The sequence below is a fragment of the Sinohyriopsis cumingii genome, chromosome 6, assembly GCF_028554795.1.
Source record: "Sinohyriopsis cumingii isolate HCF-2022 chromosome 6, ASM2855479v2, whole genome shotgun sequence".
NCBI classification, from domain to species: Eukaryota; Metazoa; Mollusca; class Bivalvia; order Unionida; family Unionidae; genus Sinohyriopsis; species Sinohyriopsis cumingii.
In genome coordinates this window covers 65,532,330-65,549,957 of record NC_142966.1, presented here as the reverse complement: position 1 = coordinate 65,549,957, position 17,628 = coordinate 65,532,330, and the positions used below count along the sequence as shown (strand labels likewise).

General features: G+C 35.0%; 1 protein-coding gene across 3 annotated transcripts in view; it reads left to right on the top strand.

Annotated features, from left to right (window-relative positions):
• The window catches only part of LOC149797110 (polyamine-transporting ATPase 13A3-like), a 214,818-nt gene that overhangs the window by 173,531 nt on the left and 23,659 nt on the right, over positions 1-17,628 (top strand). For 2 of the 3 annotated variants that reach the window (XM_089961780.1, XM_089961779.1), the window contains exons 29-30: positions 9,449-9,594; positions 16,245-16,333. In XM_089961780.1, the coding sequence (XP_089817906.1) occupies positions 9,449-9,594; positions 16,245-16,333 (235 nt within the window). The remainder of the gene's footprint in view (positions 1-9,448; positions 9,595-16,244; positions 16,334-17,628) is intronic. The other variant, XR_016421772.1, reaches the window with a different exon arrangement.

The window sequence follows — 17,628 nt, the reverse complement described above, 5'->3', positions numbered from 1 at the left end:
GGTTTCTGATGGGCTTCACAAGTGTCACAAATTAAAATTTGTTTTTCCTTTTTGGTGACAAAATATACCAAATGGCGATATTGTTGGCTGCTTAAACTTATATCTTGGGTTTGGAGTGGAGAAATTCAGAAACACCATGAAAAAAGCTCCAAACTGGATATAAAATGCACTGGCACGTATCTATTATTACATAAACAAATTCTTCGCTCATATTGACAAACCATCTTAACAGTGCATTATTATATCATAATTCACTATGCTGACATCCGTCCTGAGTACTGTATGCTGTGATATACTGCAGTATTCTATCGGGACTAACTACAATCGATCAGCCTTTGGAGGCAGGAACAGTAACTACTACAACTGACCCAACGACGGCTAAATCCTTTTTTAAATTGTACCCAGAGAAAATGATTTTGATGAAACTTAAAAAAGATTGTTTACTTTTGAAGTACCGATGGTTTGGTATAAATACTAGGCAAACGAAAAAGGTCTCAATCAATCTTCTACAATTATTTGATGTTGCGGCTGCAATAATAAGGTATTTGCTTCATCCTCCAAAGCAGTCCCTTAGCTGCAATTTATGTATCAGATGCAACCTTCAGCACAGACAACTGACCACAATGTTCAATTAAAGCAAAGAACCTTTCACGAATGGAAGTCAGCACCACACTTAAATAAAGGCAATGGACTCTGATGGATTGTTGCATTTTTCAATGTGACTGGAACACGTTTATTGTGCTGCAAAAATTTCCTTGATGCAAGAAAAAAATGTCTGCTCACTATCGCTACCAACGGTGTCATAACACAAATTTAATTTCCAATCTTTTGAAACAATATATATGAAAAACCTCATCCCCGGGATAGCCTTGGCAAGATCATAGATGTCTCCGGCTAACAAAATCTAGGCCAGTTTAAGTATATGCACCTGTATCATATAAACAACCATAGCCATATGCTACAGGCGACAATATCGTAATGATTGACAAGTGCCAATCGAATGTAGATCAAACATGGAATACCATTTTATATATATATATATATATATATATATATATATATATATATATATATATATATATATATATATATATATATATATATATATATATATATATATATATAAGTGTGTATGTGTTTGTGTGCCATTTGTGTTTACTAATGAGGCACGATTGATACGTGAATTTTATAACATGATTTATTCTCAAATACATTTAATTTTCATATACATTTTTCAGTGTTTAATGGATTATTGATTGTACTACACACATGTAAGTTGTTAATATACCGGTGTTTTTCAGTCTATTTTGTCTTCGTTTAATCACAAGCACATATTTGTGTGCCCACTGTTAACCATCTCCCGTCTGTGCATCATTTTCTTCGGCTAACTGCTGACTTGGATGGTTATAACATGGTTCGGTCCATAACACAGTCGAGTTTTACCGACCCCAACCGCAATGCAATGGCTGGGTCACATGAATAGCTAAAAGTTTTGAAAGTTTTAAGTGTTTTATTTACACATTCTAGACACAGTGTTCGTTGCTTATTGTTGGAGAAATATTTCAAATATAAATGAAAGAATCATTCAGAAATTTGAAGTTAAAGGTTGCTCCTTTTCTTTCCCGGATTTACATGTTCCGAGGTTTCCTAGAAAATCTTGGACAAATTTTCCTAGGAAAAACCTCGGAGTACTGGTTGCTGACTTTCCGATTTAATAGTCCAAGGACAATTTTTTATACCATTGTCCAATGTTTTTTATTCTCAATGTCCGAAGTTTACCTCAGACTTACAACCTTATTTTAAACAAATACTCTGGGGTTTCCTAGGAATTCTCGGACATATCCTGCGAGGATTCCTCGGACATATTGTCCGAGGTTTCCTAGGATATATTGTCCGAAGATTACTAGGACATATCGTCCGAGGACTACTCGGACACCCCCTGGCATAAGAAAATCAGAACGAGAATTGAAGCAAATATTACAGCATATAAAATACATTTTATTTATTATTGTTCAACACATACAAATAAAATTTTAAAAAAGGTCCAACTATCAAGAATACCCATAAGGTTCCTTTAGTGGCAAACTGTCTATTTAATTTTGAAAATTTATCCATTTATATCGTGGTTCCTTGATTGGTTTTAGCACTTCATTGATTTTCTTGTTTGTGATCACCTCTCTGATACTCTGCCATTTCTTTTGGATCAGTCCTGCCAAACAAAATACTGGTTGAAAATATAAAATCTAATGAATTAATAAAACAAACAGATAGCATAACTTTTATTGGCAGGCTTCAATTTAACAATCATATTTGGAATACTTTAGTTCTGAAAACAAGGTATTAACCCTTAAAAGGCTATACCTCTACAAAGGAGTCTTCTTTGAATTTGGGACCATCATTCTAAATTGCTGATAACAAATACAGTCACAATTATATTATGTTCCTGGCTCAATGGCTTACGTGCTTAAACTAAAGCATTCAGTAAATAAAATTATAAGATCCTGATACACCCCTTTAAACATATTATTAAAATTATTCAGAATTACTACCATTTTTATTTCATTGTATTGTAATCAACCCATAAAGATATCACACAATGCTTGTTGCATATAAAGTTTTTAGGATGTTTGAAATTGCTGCATCTATATCTTACCTCTGACTTTTTTGGTGTTACCGTCTTAGTCTGTTTTGGTGTTCCCATCTTCATTGTCTATTTTTATGCTATTCTCGTAGCCGTTTGGTAGTTTTGGTGATTGCTGATTTGCGTCTTTGCTTGTTTCAACCCTAAATTTAATAGACATGCAAACAATTCAAATAATATGCAGTAGATTCCATGCCATTTACTAGTGATGGAAATTGATTACTTGGAACAAATTACATATCCCCATGTTTATTGCTGAAATAAAATGTGGTTAGCCATCTTGGCCTTTAAAAATAAAAATTATAATTATTTTTTTATGTTTCCATACTTTCTTTATCAAGAGATCACTGATGCTTGCATTTTTGCAAATTCGTACGCAACAGGAAAAATAAAGCATGAGATCGGAATCATGAACACCATATTACCTTTTCAATTAGACAAACAAAAGAAACGGATGTTCTTTTATATTCTTACATGTCTTTAACACTATTCGCAAACCTATACTTCTAATTTCATGAACTATAATAATTATGTATACACAGTTATTTTCAGATCCATTTTGAATCCTTAAATATTTTTCAGATTGTATTTTTCTTTCAACAATTTTAAAATATGACTTCATTTTCATATTTAATAATAATAATACATAATTAGAACCATCATTATTTTTTTCCTTCTAAGTTCAAATAATTTTAATGGGTTAATTTACTTTACATTGTTAAAATCGGGCATAGTTAAATAATTTTTATCATTAAAATGTACCATATTCTTGTAATTCACTTCCAAAGATTTACAATTGAATCGTACGAAGATTAAATTAGAAAAATGAGAACAATAATAAGAGTTATTAGCAGTATTATTATGGTTATTATTTATCATATATATTCGCAGGGTTAAATAATGCACAGAAGCAAGAACACTCAGTCCAATTTCCATGCTATTATTCCACGACGATTATTTTTTAAAAAGCCCTCTTCGACAACACACACACAAGCTATCAATGAGATAAACATGAAAACAACAATAAGGTTTACTGAACGCTGTACATGTTTCACAGGCACTTGAATCCGGGGTAAACTAATGTGTGCTCTCACCAATTAACACTTAACAAGGTAATTGGTAAGTGTACACATTAGTTTACCAAGGTGCCTGTGCTATGAAACGAGAGCCATTTTAAATGTTCTTATCTTTTTCAAATTTAATGTAATATAATAAATAAGAAACGGACTTACCCCAGTTCTTCCAATAATGCCTTCTGTAATCCCCAAACACGGCAACAATGCCGACACCAAATCGCCGATTTTTTAATCTTCGATTGCCTTTCTCGGCTCAACAATATTTAGGAGGCTAAGAACATTGCCGGTAACAGGATGCTCATATAAATAACGTAAACAAGTGCATGGCGATTGATGAATCCACTCCTTTATAATACCACTTTTCACGGACCAATTTGCTTTCAACGGACCACTTTCGAATTTATCATTACGGTGCGTAAAAGATTAATTGATAATCAGCTACTGTAATTGGATAATTCTATGCTCTGCAACCAATTGAAGAAGGCGAAATAAATATTTCCTAGAACTTTCCAAATTCTCAATATCATTTTAATTTAAAAACAGTAAGTAGATAAGCACCTGATATGAGTATTACGTGCGGTCCATCAATTATCATATTTTTTTCATAAGGTAAAACTATCTCCCAGATTCCGATCATCGCACACCGGAAGTGCCATATCAGGCACACAATAATGTTCCCGGACGGCCCCGTTTTAGCTGCTGACCCTAGCATTTTTTAATCGAGTTAAAAATAAAAAATAAAAATATTTTAAAACTAAATAAATATTCCCAACTGAACTTGAAGTGCTTAGTACACTTATATATTAAAAAATTGACTTAATTAATGTTAATTGATTGATATAGGTTTTACAGTGTACCATCTCAGTTCAGGTAACATGGGGCCAAATAGGAACATATATTTTGATTTCACTTCTTATTTACTATACATGTAGATAAAAATATGAGACAAAGAACCAAAACCTATATACATGATGGAATCCCCTAGTTAGAAAAATTTTTAGCATTCATACACTTTTAATCACTTCATACAATCATGCTATAGTAACACAGTGATCCCATTAGAATGCCCTGCAACCACGCAGGACAACTGTAAAAATATATTTCCTAACAATTGAATGTAAAATAAAGTCTTTAATGCTTAAAGTGTCACAGGATTATTTTCTTAAAATTTGGGTTTGTGTGTATGTTAAAGGAATAATAATTGAAAGTACTAGTTTAGATGAATAAACTATTAAAGTATAAATGTTTTCTGAAATATTGGATGGCACTGTTTTTTGTCACATTAGTTACATGAATAATAACTATAAATATACAACTGAGTCTGAAATAAATTCCATAGATGACTGGCATGGCACTATTTTTAATTATCATTTTTCATATAACAATTGATACTAAGCACAGTTACACTGAAGTTTGACCGCTACGGTGGCCTAGTGGTTAGAGCGTCCGCCTCGGAAGCGGGAGGTCGTGGGTTCGAACCCCGGCCGAGTCATAACAAAGACTTACAAAAATGGTCCTAACAGCTGCCTTGCTTGGCGCTCAGCATTAAGAGGTTAGTGTTAGGACTGGTCGGCCTGGTGTCAGGATAATGTGACTGGGTGGGACATCATGCTACGTGTCTGCGGCATGATGTCTCAGTGATAGACAGCACTATAAACTGCCACACTGCAGCCATCGTAGCGATATGACTGAAAAATTGTTAAAGCTACGTTAAAAAACCTAATCGCACACACACACACACACACACTGAAGTTTAATCCCTTTCAAAATGATTTGGAAAGAATGCGCCAAACACTTTCTTCTGCTTTCTGACAACATATGTTTATATGTTTATGAGACCCCCACCCCACCCCATGTGTAATTCCTATTGCATTGGTTTTAAAATGAGGGATGGTAGATAGTTTGTTTTTCTTTTTTACATATACACCCACACACCGACACACACACACACAGAAACTGGTTTTGCTTCTGGGCATGGTATCTGTACACCATGCAGGTTTTCAAGTATACAGCAGCGTTTTCAATACGATGGCTTTGTATACCTTAATGTTTGTTTGTAGACTGATGCGTATATATATATATATATATATATATATATATATATATATATATATATATATATATATATACCTCTGTGTGTGTGTGTGCCTGTGCACAATTAAAACAGACCAAGTTCATTTCCTAGCTAAAAGTCTACATTTCCGAGACATATCCAAGCTTATTTTTTGAAGTTCTTCCGAGCCAAAAATAAACCAAGTTCTCATATCCAAGGCTTTGTCCAAGGTATTTTCTTTTCTTTTTTAATGTACGAGATAATGTCAGATGATTGCTTATAAAACATTGGACAAAATATCAGCATTGTCCCAGGTTTCCTAGGTTTTCCTAGACAAACCATGTAAAAACCTCGGACGTCCAAGGCTTCAGGTCAAGATTTCAAGTATATCCTCGCAAAATGTACAGCCGGATTCTTGAATAGAACGATGAAAGCGAATTTCCTAGTGCAGTACCCATTTACGATAATTTTACTGACCAAACTTTTCAAATGCTCACAGTATATAACATAAATAGAAGAGCAACCTGTGAAAATTTACTCATTGCTTATAATTTACAACAACAACTACAACGATAAAAAATAGGTAACGGTTACTTACTACTAATATTATAAAATAATGAAGTGTACACCAACATACCGCTCGCACTCCCACACGATCTCATTTATTCTTAAGAAGCTCAAAACCAAACGTTGGCAGTTAATGTAGGAGACATACTATCTGATTCCTTGATCTCCATCCAATAGATAGTACACCTTCTGTTCACTGTTGAACCATTCTGCTGGATCTTTCTTTTCCTTTTATTCATGAGAGAAATCACATTATCTTAATTTGATTCAACAAACTTTGCAGCTGATATGAGCAAGAACAATATGGGACAAGATGAGCCCTTTGAAGTCTGCATTAATTTATTACTGAATCAGCACTAAGGATTTTCCTAATTGGAAAAGTAATATGTTCCACATCTATTGAGCTGGTGGTTGGAAACTACTGAAATGTAACCGTCCAGTAGAGCACTCAATCATCATAGGCTGATCGCATGACTGTGTGGGTACAAATAATGGGCTTTATTCTACAATATGAAAGAATAGTGCCCAAAACTAACAAATGTGCAACATTCAATCATTATATTGTCAAACCCTTCCTGTGTTTCTTCTTTAAGTCCAAATTGAGATTCCCTACCTTATAACTGCATATATCAGTCCTGGGTATGCAATGAATATTCATATATGAACTGACGTTGACTCCTGAATAAAGCTGTCATTTGGGTCCCCGCCCATTCATAATTACCCAGGTAATAAAAGGAGCCATAGGGTACTCGTTTACCGTGTATAGTTACCTGCCAATGCTTGTAAAGGCAGCATTCGCTATTTTATCAAGTTGACTATCCTTTTGAATACACCTCGAATATGTGAACATTATTCAGTGTAAGCAGACGTGTCACTCCTCCAGTAAATAGTTTACCTTAATCCCAAAGCTTGTTTCCCATATGACAACCCCTTGATTGCGCCACAAGTATGGCTCAATAGCAAACAACAGAAGCTGATTATCTGGTCTTGCCACACAATTGACATGTAATTTCACAAACTGTATGACAATTGTGTTACATACAAGATCAAGCTAAGTCTCTAAATATCCATCCGCATTTGACAGTGAGACCAAGGAAAGGGAGTCCGGTGATATTTCCGATGACTATGTAGAAAACGACGATTTACTAGATGACGACATATGACAATGTGTTTTCTATTGCACTGGTTTTAACACTATGGTAGGTATTTTTTAAACATTATATATATATATATATATATATATATATATATATATATATATATATATATATATATATATATATATATATATATATATATATATATATATATATATATATATATATATATATATAATTGAATATACAAATTCAAATACATTTGAATATACAAATCGATTTCGGTACTTTTTTATTTTTTGTTATTATTTTAATAAAAGAGAAAATGTGCCAGGGTAAGGAACAAAAAATAGACTGACAACACAAATCGATTTCGGGCCTTTTATATTTTGTATATATATATATATATATATATATATATATATATATATATATATATATATATATATATATATATATATATATATATATATATATATATATCACTACCTAATGTCATCTGCTGTACACTATATGAATATATCGGATACTGCTTATTTACAAAATGCAGGCTTTATTCAGGTTTGTACACATTTAATGTAGCTCCAGTATGAATTAGATTGTTTCAGGGCGAGTACTCCTGTGCAAGGTGTTCCAAGACTTAAGTTTAGTGTTGAAGAGTTTCGAAGATAATATATCTATTAAGTATTTCTTCTGACCTTTCTGAGATTTCTTTCCCTCCATCAGCTCTCAAAGAAGGTATCATTTGGTAGTCCCTCATCTGAATCTTGGTTATCTTTGTCTGTCCATCTCAACTGTGATTTGATCAGCAGAGTGTAACTGCTTGGATTGTCTGTCTGTGGGAGAACCTAAGTGCTTTGGACCCTCTTCTTCCATATTATTCTCATCAGTCATCCCATGTGAAACTGGTTTTGCTTCTGAGCATGGTATCTCTACACCATGCAGGTTGCAAGTATACAGCAGCGTTTTCAATACAATGGCTTTGTATGCCTTAATGTTTGTTTGTAGACTGATGCCTATATGCTTCCATACATCTGTAAAAGGCCACAGTACAGGCATTAGCAAATCTGACATTGGTGTCTTCACTGATCTGAATGCATATGACAGTGAACTGCCAAGTTAGGTGAACTTGACCACCGCCATGAGAGATTGACCATTTACTCTGACAGTGGGTTCTGCATAAGGTTTTCCAGATGCGGGTTGGTGCATCACCTTTGTCTTCTTGCTACTGACAGTGAGACCAAAATTGTTCCAAGATGAAGAGAAATCTTCCCTACCGTGTTGAATGTCAGACTCAGATCTAGTATTTAGAAACAGTCGTCAGAATATAGGAGATCATGGACAGTCACTTCCATTAACTTTGACAGTAAACTAATAAGATTGAAGAGCTCGCCATCAGTCCGGCACATGATGCCGATCCCTGTCATAGTCATGGATGGTATCAGTAAGCATGATCGAGAGCATCGTACTGAAGAGGATTGGGCCAACACTCGGCTCAGTGCTTGATTCCATTTGTGACTACAAATGGTTCTGTTAATTCACTGTCATTTATGACATGAGCGAACCTACTATAATCAGTTTGCCAAAACGTCATGATACATTTATCTTGGCTACCACCTTTTCCATGATTCTTAATAATCTTTATTAAGTTCACATTTGTTTTCTTTTTGGAGGAGGGGAATGAAGGACCTTATTTATGGCCTCGTGCTGAGCTATGAATATATAATTCATAGACAATCTTATTACAAGTTGTTACCATATTAGCAAAAAACAAATTGTAGATACAAGTAAATGTTAGTGTATTGTGATTTTCATTTGCCCTTTTTCTTATAAGCATGAAGGAACTTATACGTTTTTTTAGTTGATTGCAGTTATTAGAGCTTTAAATCAGCATAGACAATCACAATGATGTTCAAAATAGATATTTTAGATTTGAAAACTTTACAGTTTCAATATTAATCATATATGATGTAACTTCACACTGTTTATTTGACAATCTGATCCTTTATTTCAGGTTTATAGAGTTTGTAGACAACCCAGATGATGATTACACGAGTCATTCAAATGCTGCAGTGTTCCTGTGCTCCACGTATCAATATATAATTTTAGCACTTGTCTTCTCCAAAGGAAAACCCTACAGAAATACCATCTTCTCTAACAGTAAGTAACTAAATCTCAATAAACAAATGCTCATCTGTAATCATTTTTCTAGATGATGCGTTGATACTTGTAAAATGTTGCAATTACAAATTATACTTTACATTAGACGCAAGACGTGGTTGCAGACCAAAAGAGGGTGCATCGATTTTTTTTCTTGGGGGGAGTGTCATGACCCCATTTTTGTAATATGTCCTAAACAAAATCAGAGATATTCAAGGACAAAAATGAGACTAATTACCACCCATCAACAAGGCATCCATGCTGCAATTGGGGCCTGAAAAATGACTTTGTTATTACCAAATGGCAATTCAAGTCTTGTTTGCAGGCTGTGTAGAAAAGATAGTGTAGTTCAATATAAGTAAATTTTATTTTCTGATAAAACAATTTCGATGTAGCCGATTTAGTTTTACCGTTTGCTATATAGTACACTGAATTAGTGTGAATAAATGAATATTTTCCGGAAAAATATTTTGAAGGAAATTCCTTTTATGTTCTTTGTTTCTGAATTTATTGATCTAACTATCCGCGTGTTTTTTGTGTTTGCCTGTTTTTTGTCGTCTGCTATTTTCGCTCGATATGATCGAGGGTAGGTTTTCTAAATGGTTATCTGTTCTATCAGAGCTGATATGGTCGAAAACAAGACCGTCATCTATCGTACCATTGAAACATTCGTAAAAAAAAACATGTGCGAAGGCTAACTCTTTATTTTATGATTGCCATGTATTCTAATCTTGACCAAGATGTAGCCGTTTTTAATGACAACACCAATTTTTTCTTTAGTCGACAGTGTCTGATCACACCGGCGAGACTGGCCTCATAGTACACAAATACATGATGCTTTTTAATTCACCTATGTTAATAACATCAGTATCATTCTTGATTTGCTTGATTATATTATTTTTGTTAGTGGTCTGTCGAGATAATATTTGGCGTCCGTTTTTTTAATATCGCTATTGTCATTTTTTATTTCATCATATCTTTTCAGTGCTCGATTTTTTCGTCCACCACCTGATACACAAAGCTCTTTATTTCCTTTAACTCCACATTTCATGTATGGCTTTGGTCCATGACTTCCACGGCGAATACTAGCCAAATGAAATCCACATTATTCATTACGGCAGGATTTTTCACATAATGTTGTTGACTCGATCATCAACCAAACAGTTATTTTTTCCCTATTGACATTGTTTTATAATATTCTGATAATATTTAATTAGAAAAAGTTACTTGACCTTTTATATAAAATCCTATTAAAGAAAATGCTTTTGTTATTAATATAATAATTAGCAAACGGACAGCAACAAAACAGCTGAGGCAACAGTACTTTAATCTGAGTTCCCAAGATCAAATATCGCACATGACAATTAACGAAATCAATTAAAATCTTTGTTAACCTCAAAGGAATTTGAGATATTGGCCGAGATAAAACGAGGTTATTTGAACGAGAGTGAAAAGGACTGGCTGCGACCAAACCAGAATACACCACCAGATTTGATTTCGGTGAATTAACAGATAATAAACAATGTCTGCCATTTGATTTACAATTACACGATCATATCAGAACGGCCAAAGATGAGTTTAACCATGATAATGCTGCTGATATTTGGTCAACATTCAGGATAGTAGATCACGATGGTATTTTCATTGATGATACAATTAATGACGAGCACGCAGAGACTATTATTAATAATCTTGTAGACGAAAAACGATACCTGTTCATGATCCCATTTATTGTCAAAAATCAGAACGAAGATGGTCAAACGTGGATTATCCTAAACACAACCCTGGTAAGAATCACGTCTACATAACAACATTGTCACAGTGGACAAAACTTCTGAACCAGGTATACTGACGGGTATTGACCAGCCATATTATACGCGTAGGTATCTAGTATCTGATGTTATTTACGCACTTTACCGATTAAACGATCCTGAAGCTAATGCACTTCAACCTATGCGAACTGGGGTGTTAAATTGTGTGGCTCAGAAGGTAACAGAACATTTTATGAACAAAAGAGGAGGAAATGAACAAAAAGAATCGCGATGTTTTATACAGTTCCAACAAGTATGTAACACGGGAATCTCCGATAATGATAATGGATCATAATACTCATGCAAGGCCTGAATCAGTAACAAACTTTCCACGAGAAAAAACAACTAGATTTTATCATGGTGATATTTTTGATGAGATTTACAAACTGTCAAACACCACGGTTATGTCTTGTTGCTGAAATTCCCTGTTAAGAATGTATCTGCCATGTAAATGAATTTGCGGTGCTTGTCACTGAGCCAGCTGTCATTTTCAGCCATGACAGTGTCGACTTACTGCCTCTATCCATTACAGAGATCAGCCGTTTGTTTCAGTGATTGATGATGTCGACGTTCGCATCCATAATGCAAGTTTTTACGGTTCCACTTTACGAGCAGCTGCATGATTATCTCACCAGTTGGCATCATTGTCAGTGGAAGTTTCAACTACCTCGACCGTATGTTTTGCTCCGTAGATAACTTTTCTAACATGTCTGAAACATTCGAAGATGTGTGATAAGGGTATCACACAGTTGAATATACCATTGGCGTTAAACTCTGGATTAGCACTAATGACTACCCGTCCTATGTCGGCGTCATCATTGTAGGCATGGTTTATTGGTCGTCCTACGTTATACTGTGTCTGGTCAAGGCAGTCATTAATTTCCCTTGAGAACATCATTGATTGACCAGCAGACCTTGAATAATCATCTGAATATCTTTTAAGACCGAGAATCATCGTAGCAACATAGACGCCATTGTGACATACCTAGATTTGTCTACCATGGATGTTATATGAGGCACTGTTAAATAACTCCATAATACCACTATTAACCAGTCCACATCTGTAATTTGCTGCATATGCAGTATTGTCATTTTTCACAAGTTTACCCTGAACTTTAGTGAATGACTTGGCGGGTAGGAAATATCTTTATGTATATGGGACTTGTAGTTTTTTTTGTCCACGTTGATTTGGTTCTCGTGCTTCATAGGAATACTATTGATAATCACGCACGGACATGTCCTTGAGCACTGGTGTGGCCATGTCAAATGCGGGACCAGACACACGTTTGAACATTTTATTATATTCATTATTGTCTAAAATGATGCACTAACACCGATCAATATGTGTTGGATCAGCGACGACAACGAACCAGACCAATACCCACTATTAGATTTGCTCTTATATGTTTTTCCATCTCGCCCGCTTGTTTATTGCCAGTGGCAGGCTGAGTGGCGACACACCGGTTAATTATCTTAAGCATTCATTTGCGGCTTGTGGTTTTGTTAGTGGCAGTATGGGTGACAGCATGCCAGCTAATTCTTTCAACAGCTCCTTTGAGCGCTTGATTTATTATTTTACTGACATTTTCTGGCATCACTTTGGGGGTGTGCAGATTTACAGGCCGTGGTATTCGCTCGAGTCTATCTTGGACTGCTGAAAATGCTTTACCAGGTACATGACCGACAGTGCCAATACCCTCACCACGAACAACTTCGATGGCTTTTATGCCTAATTGTTTTTCAATTGCAGTAGGTTTTGGGGTTATCCCTCTGAATAAACCTTGAATAACATCGCCAAGTTCATCTCAATAGATCATTTTATAAACCGAAAATTGTGAATTTATCATCCTGACTTTTTCAGATTCACGTTGTTCATTGTGTATAATCATGTTATTTTATTATCGCTAATCTAATGGATCAATCACTGTAATGATTGTCTGCAATTTCATCGATTAGAGCTTGATAAAAGTTAATTTGCATAACGCCACCGGAAAAGAAACTCAGACAAATAGCAGCTGCTTCGTTGATGATTTTCTGGGAATTATTGCTAGCTCGTCGTCCACCGATGAAAATTTCTAGTCGATCAACATCAGCGAGGAGATTATTGGGACAAAGTTTATCCTGAATTGCTGGATAGGTTTGTTTCTTACGACATCGATGTGTTTGATCTTCGCGATTGGCATCGCCACTTCGGGATGCTTCTTCAGCTGGTGATTCATCGTGCGGATCTAGTTGTGGTTTAGGAGAGCGCTGCTAGAGTGCATCTGACTACGTTATTCCCTTTCCCTTCGTTGGTGTAGACCTTGAGAACATAACATATATTACCTTTCTCAGTAAATTTATATATTATGTTCTACCTCTTGCTACATTTGAGTATGATGAATAAAGAAATATAATTTAAATTCTAAAATGTCAATAATTTAATGCAGCTTAATTGAATAATTGAATGGTTAACATAGTAGAACATTTCCATACAAGGTGCAAACTCTTGTCCTTGCTCATTTACTCAAGAACCAATAGGTATCTGATTTCACATACTAATTAGTTAACATATTTTAGCATAACTTCAAAGTTTGAATAAAATACAATATTTAATTTTGAGTAATTAAGTTATTTGTGCCTATATTTTTGTCACGCATGTTGACTAAGATTATGCAAACAGGATGTATTCTATGTTGCTTAAATGACATTAAATCCAAACATACACAAATTAGCAGGAGTTTTGAAGATTTAAAAACTGGGGTTTGGTTTAATTTATAATGGGATCCATTCGTGTGTATATATCTCCACTCCTAAACTGCTAGGAGGACGATCTTGATGTGTAGATATCTCTATTCCTTCTAAATTGCTAGGTGGAATGTCTCGAAGCTTGACACTGACATTTATCTCATGGCCTTGTTGGTCCTAAGTAACAAGGGTACTTCTAGGATATCCTAAATGGCCCAAACAGTGGCTATCTCAAAAATCTTACTTCTTTTGAATGAAAAGTCATATCAACATGGAGTTTTCAACAGAAGGTTTCTTATTATGTCTAAATAGGCCTAAATAAAATCAGACATGCAACATAGTTGCTATAGAACCCATCTTGAAATCTGATCATTTATCCTCCTAAATTGAAAGTCATATTGATATGCTGTTTACATTGCAATACATATGTTAATTTCTTGTCTAGTCCCAAATAAAAATGTTGCTTATTTGACCATCAAAATCAACGTGGGGCTTTCTCTAAAAGACTTCTCGGATGTCTAATTGGTCCTGATGAAATGGTTCTAATTTGATTTTCAATATGGTCTCCATGGCAATCGTTCGTTATTGTTACTCCTCTAGTACATTGTACAAACTTGTACATTCATCCCATGGTTTTGTTCGTTCAATATGAAACTTGTGCTGCTTGGACATCCACTATGGTTACTTAAATGGTCAGTGTTGAAAATCTTATTATTACTAATTCTTTAGAATGGCTAATGATATAAACATGAGGTTTCATTGAAGACTTCTTTACGCAGGACCGAAATCGAAAATTGTGCCTATATGATGTAAACTGCAGCTGCCATGGCAGCTAATTTAATAATCTTGTTATTGCTTTTCTTTCTCGATCAATTGTCATATTGACATGCGATGTTCATGAAAACATTTATTGTAGTATATTGTTGGACTGATGAAAATGGTGCCAGTCTGACATTACACTAACTGCCATCTTGAAAAACTTTATAATGCTAATCCTTCTCAGTGCAAAGATATTTTGACATGGGGTTTTCACAAGAGGACTCGTATGATGTCTGGTTGGTTCTATATGAAAATGGCTAGGTATGTTACCTCCAATATGGCTGCTAGTGGATATCAAATGAAGTCTAGTTGGTCCCAAATTAAAATGGTGCCAATCTACATCCATTAAGTCTGCTACGGTGACTAATTTAAAACTCTTTTTCTTAAACAAATTCAGAAATGGTTTCAATAATCAGCAGTCAAAAGAATAAATGATCTTATCTTGAATTTTGTTGAATTTCAGGAAATTCTTTTCGAAAGTAGAGTGTCAGACCATTTGAGAGATACTTATTAATTCATCTTTTGTTGAACTATTTATTCAATTCTTTATTCATAAAAGAACACATACGGTTATTTCTTAGCATTACAATGAAAGGCATTATACTTGAGATGAACTTGACATCATGAGTTAATGCTTTCTCTAGTTTCTTTCACATGCAAACTGTTCTGGAAAGTTTTGTCGCAGATTTCCTAGATATTGTCAGATTCCCTATGGCCACGACAGTCATATACATGCTTCATTGTTTAAAATTATGTCATCCAAGATATTTCTAACTTACTATAGTTTTTTAAAACAATGACATCCATAGGTATCCTACCAAATGGGGTATCCAAGCTATACAACCTTTGAACGATTGGACGAAGGTTGAACATACCTTGAATGCCTCACACTTACAAGTTTTGAGATTGAACCTTGGAAAAATTTTTGCATGTGGGCAGGCCAAAGGAACCAACTTTTTATAACTGTTTTTTGGATCTGAAAAGAATCGTATTCAACAATCAGTAAATCTCCTTTTATTTGCATGCACCTAAATCTTGAAACACCCTTGTTGTTTTTTATATATGGACACATCAAAGCTCAGAAATGTAAAAGCATTGAATTTTGCTTTTGATTCGCATTTCTGAATTATCCTCTATCATTTGGACATCTCAAGTTTAGATTAGGGACGTTATCAACACAAAATATATTTTAATTAAAAGAAGAAAAGTGTCATTGAATTTTGAAAAGTCCTTATTAATCTGTTTTGTACTTGTCTTACACTTTTTGTATCATGGTTCTTCTTTAAATTTCAGTTTTATTTCTTGGAAACCTAGTGGCATGTCTAGCAGTTACTGTATGGTTGACAGTGTACCCCACGGAACCAGTAGCAGATTTCTTTGATGTATGCATTAAATTTCTTTTATCACTTCACTTTCCAAACTTAAAAGAATGGTAAAACCAGTGTTAGAAGTTAAAAACTCTTAACCCTTTAGTGTGTAAATTGAGACTCGATTAGCACTACCTCATGTTTCAGTGAACTGCATCAGTGGTGAATATATTGTATGTTCAAATACAGAGAGACAATGTTACTACATTTCTGAAGAAAGGGTTCATTGTTATTGTGGCACAATTCTGTGTTAAATAGTAAAACTCTGTTTAATATTTTTATAACTCAGTGACAGTTGGAGTACATTATAGCATGGGTTGCAGGTGAGACACCATGTTTCAAGAAACCATGTTTTATATTTGAGAAATTTCTTATGTTAAAATTCACACACATTGCATAGTGACAAATATTCTTGCTTTTCACTATTTATAACCAAGGTTTGATACATCACAACAGTTCATAAGGGTCAGTTTCACACCCTGGTGCAATATTAAAGATCTACTTGTTTGAGTGAGCCTCAGTGGCTCATTTGGTAGAATATCAGACCACATAATCCAAAGATTATGTGTCTGATACCCAGCCAGATCACCTTATGTCAATTGCCTCTGTGTCCTCGGGAGTGGCACCTAGATCCAATTTCCTTAGTGTGAGAAAGCCAATAATGTTTTGAAGTACCATTAAAAAGTATCGGTCTCAAGACTGGTCCGAGTACTGAACAGAGCTGCCAAACGAGCACATTTTGACCAATTCTGTATCCACAGTAACATTTAGCATTTGGCAGAACACGACATGGTGCTCTCTGTCTGCACTTCTTGAAGGACCACCATATGCCCAAGCTAAGAGCACAACCTATATTCTAACCATCCTTTTAATAGCCAGATTGAAGAAGTCTGTAAACAAGCCTCCAAGGAGACCAATTTCTCTCCCCCACAACTACAGCATCGATACAGAGATAGCATGGGTGATCATCAAAAGAAACCAAAGGGCCAAACATAGGACCCTAACCTGTGAAAACCGTCCTATCGAAGCTCCACACTGCAATGCCCATAGTCCTCGCAAACTAAAGTGGACACAGCACCATTTATAACCTATTATTCATTACAGCGCTTCTCCTTGGGTTATCCCAGATATTTCTTGCTCCAAAGGCAATGGCATTCTGCCACCGGTCATCGGACTAAGCGCTTTCAATCAATTCATGCACGCCCCTTTGTTCTCAATGGAAACACCATGGTGCATTTCGGAATGCCTTCGATGAGGGGGGCATCGACATCAATGAGAAATATAATGACGTTTATCTTTATGTTCCTATT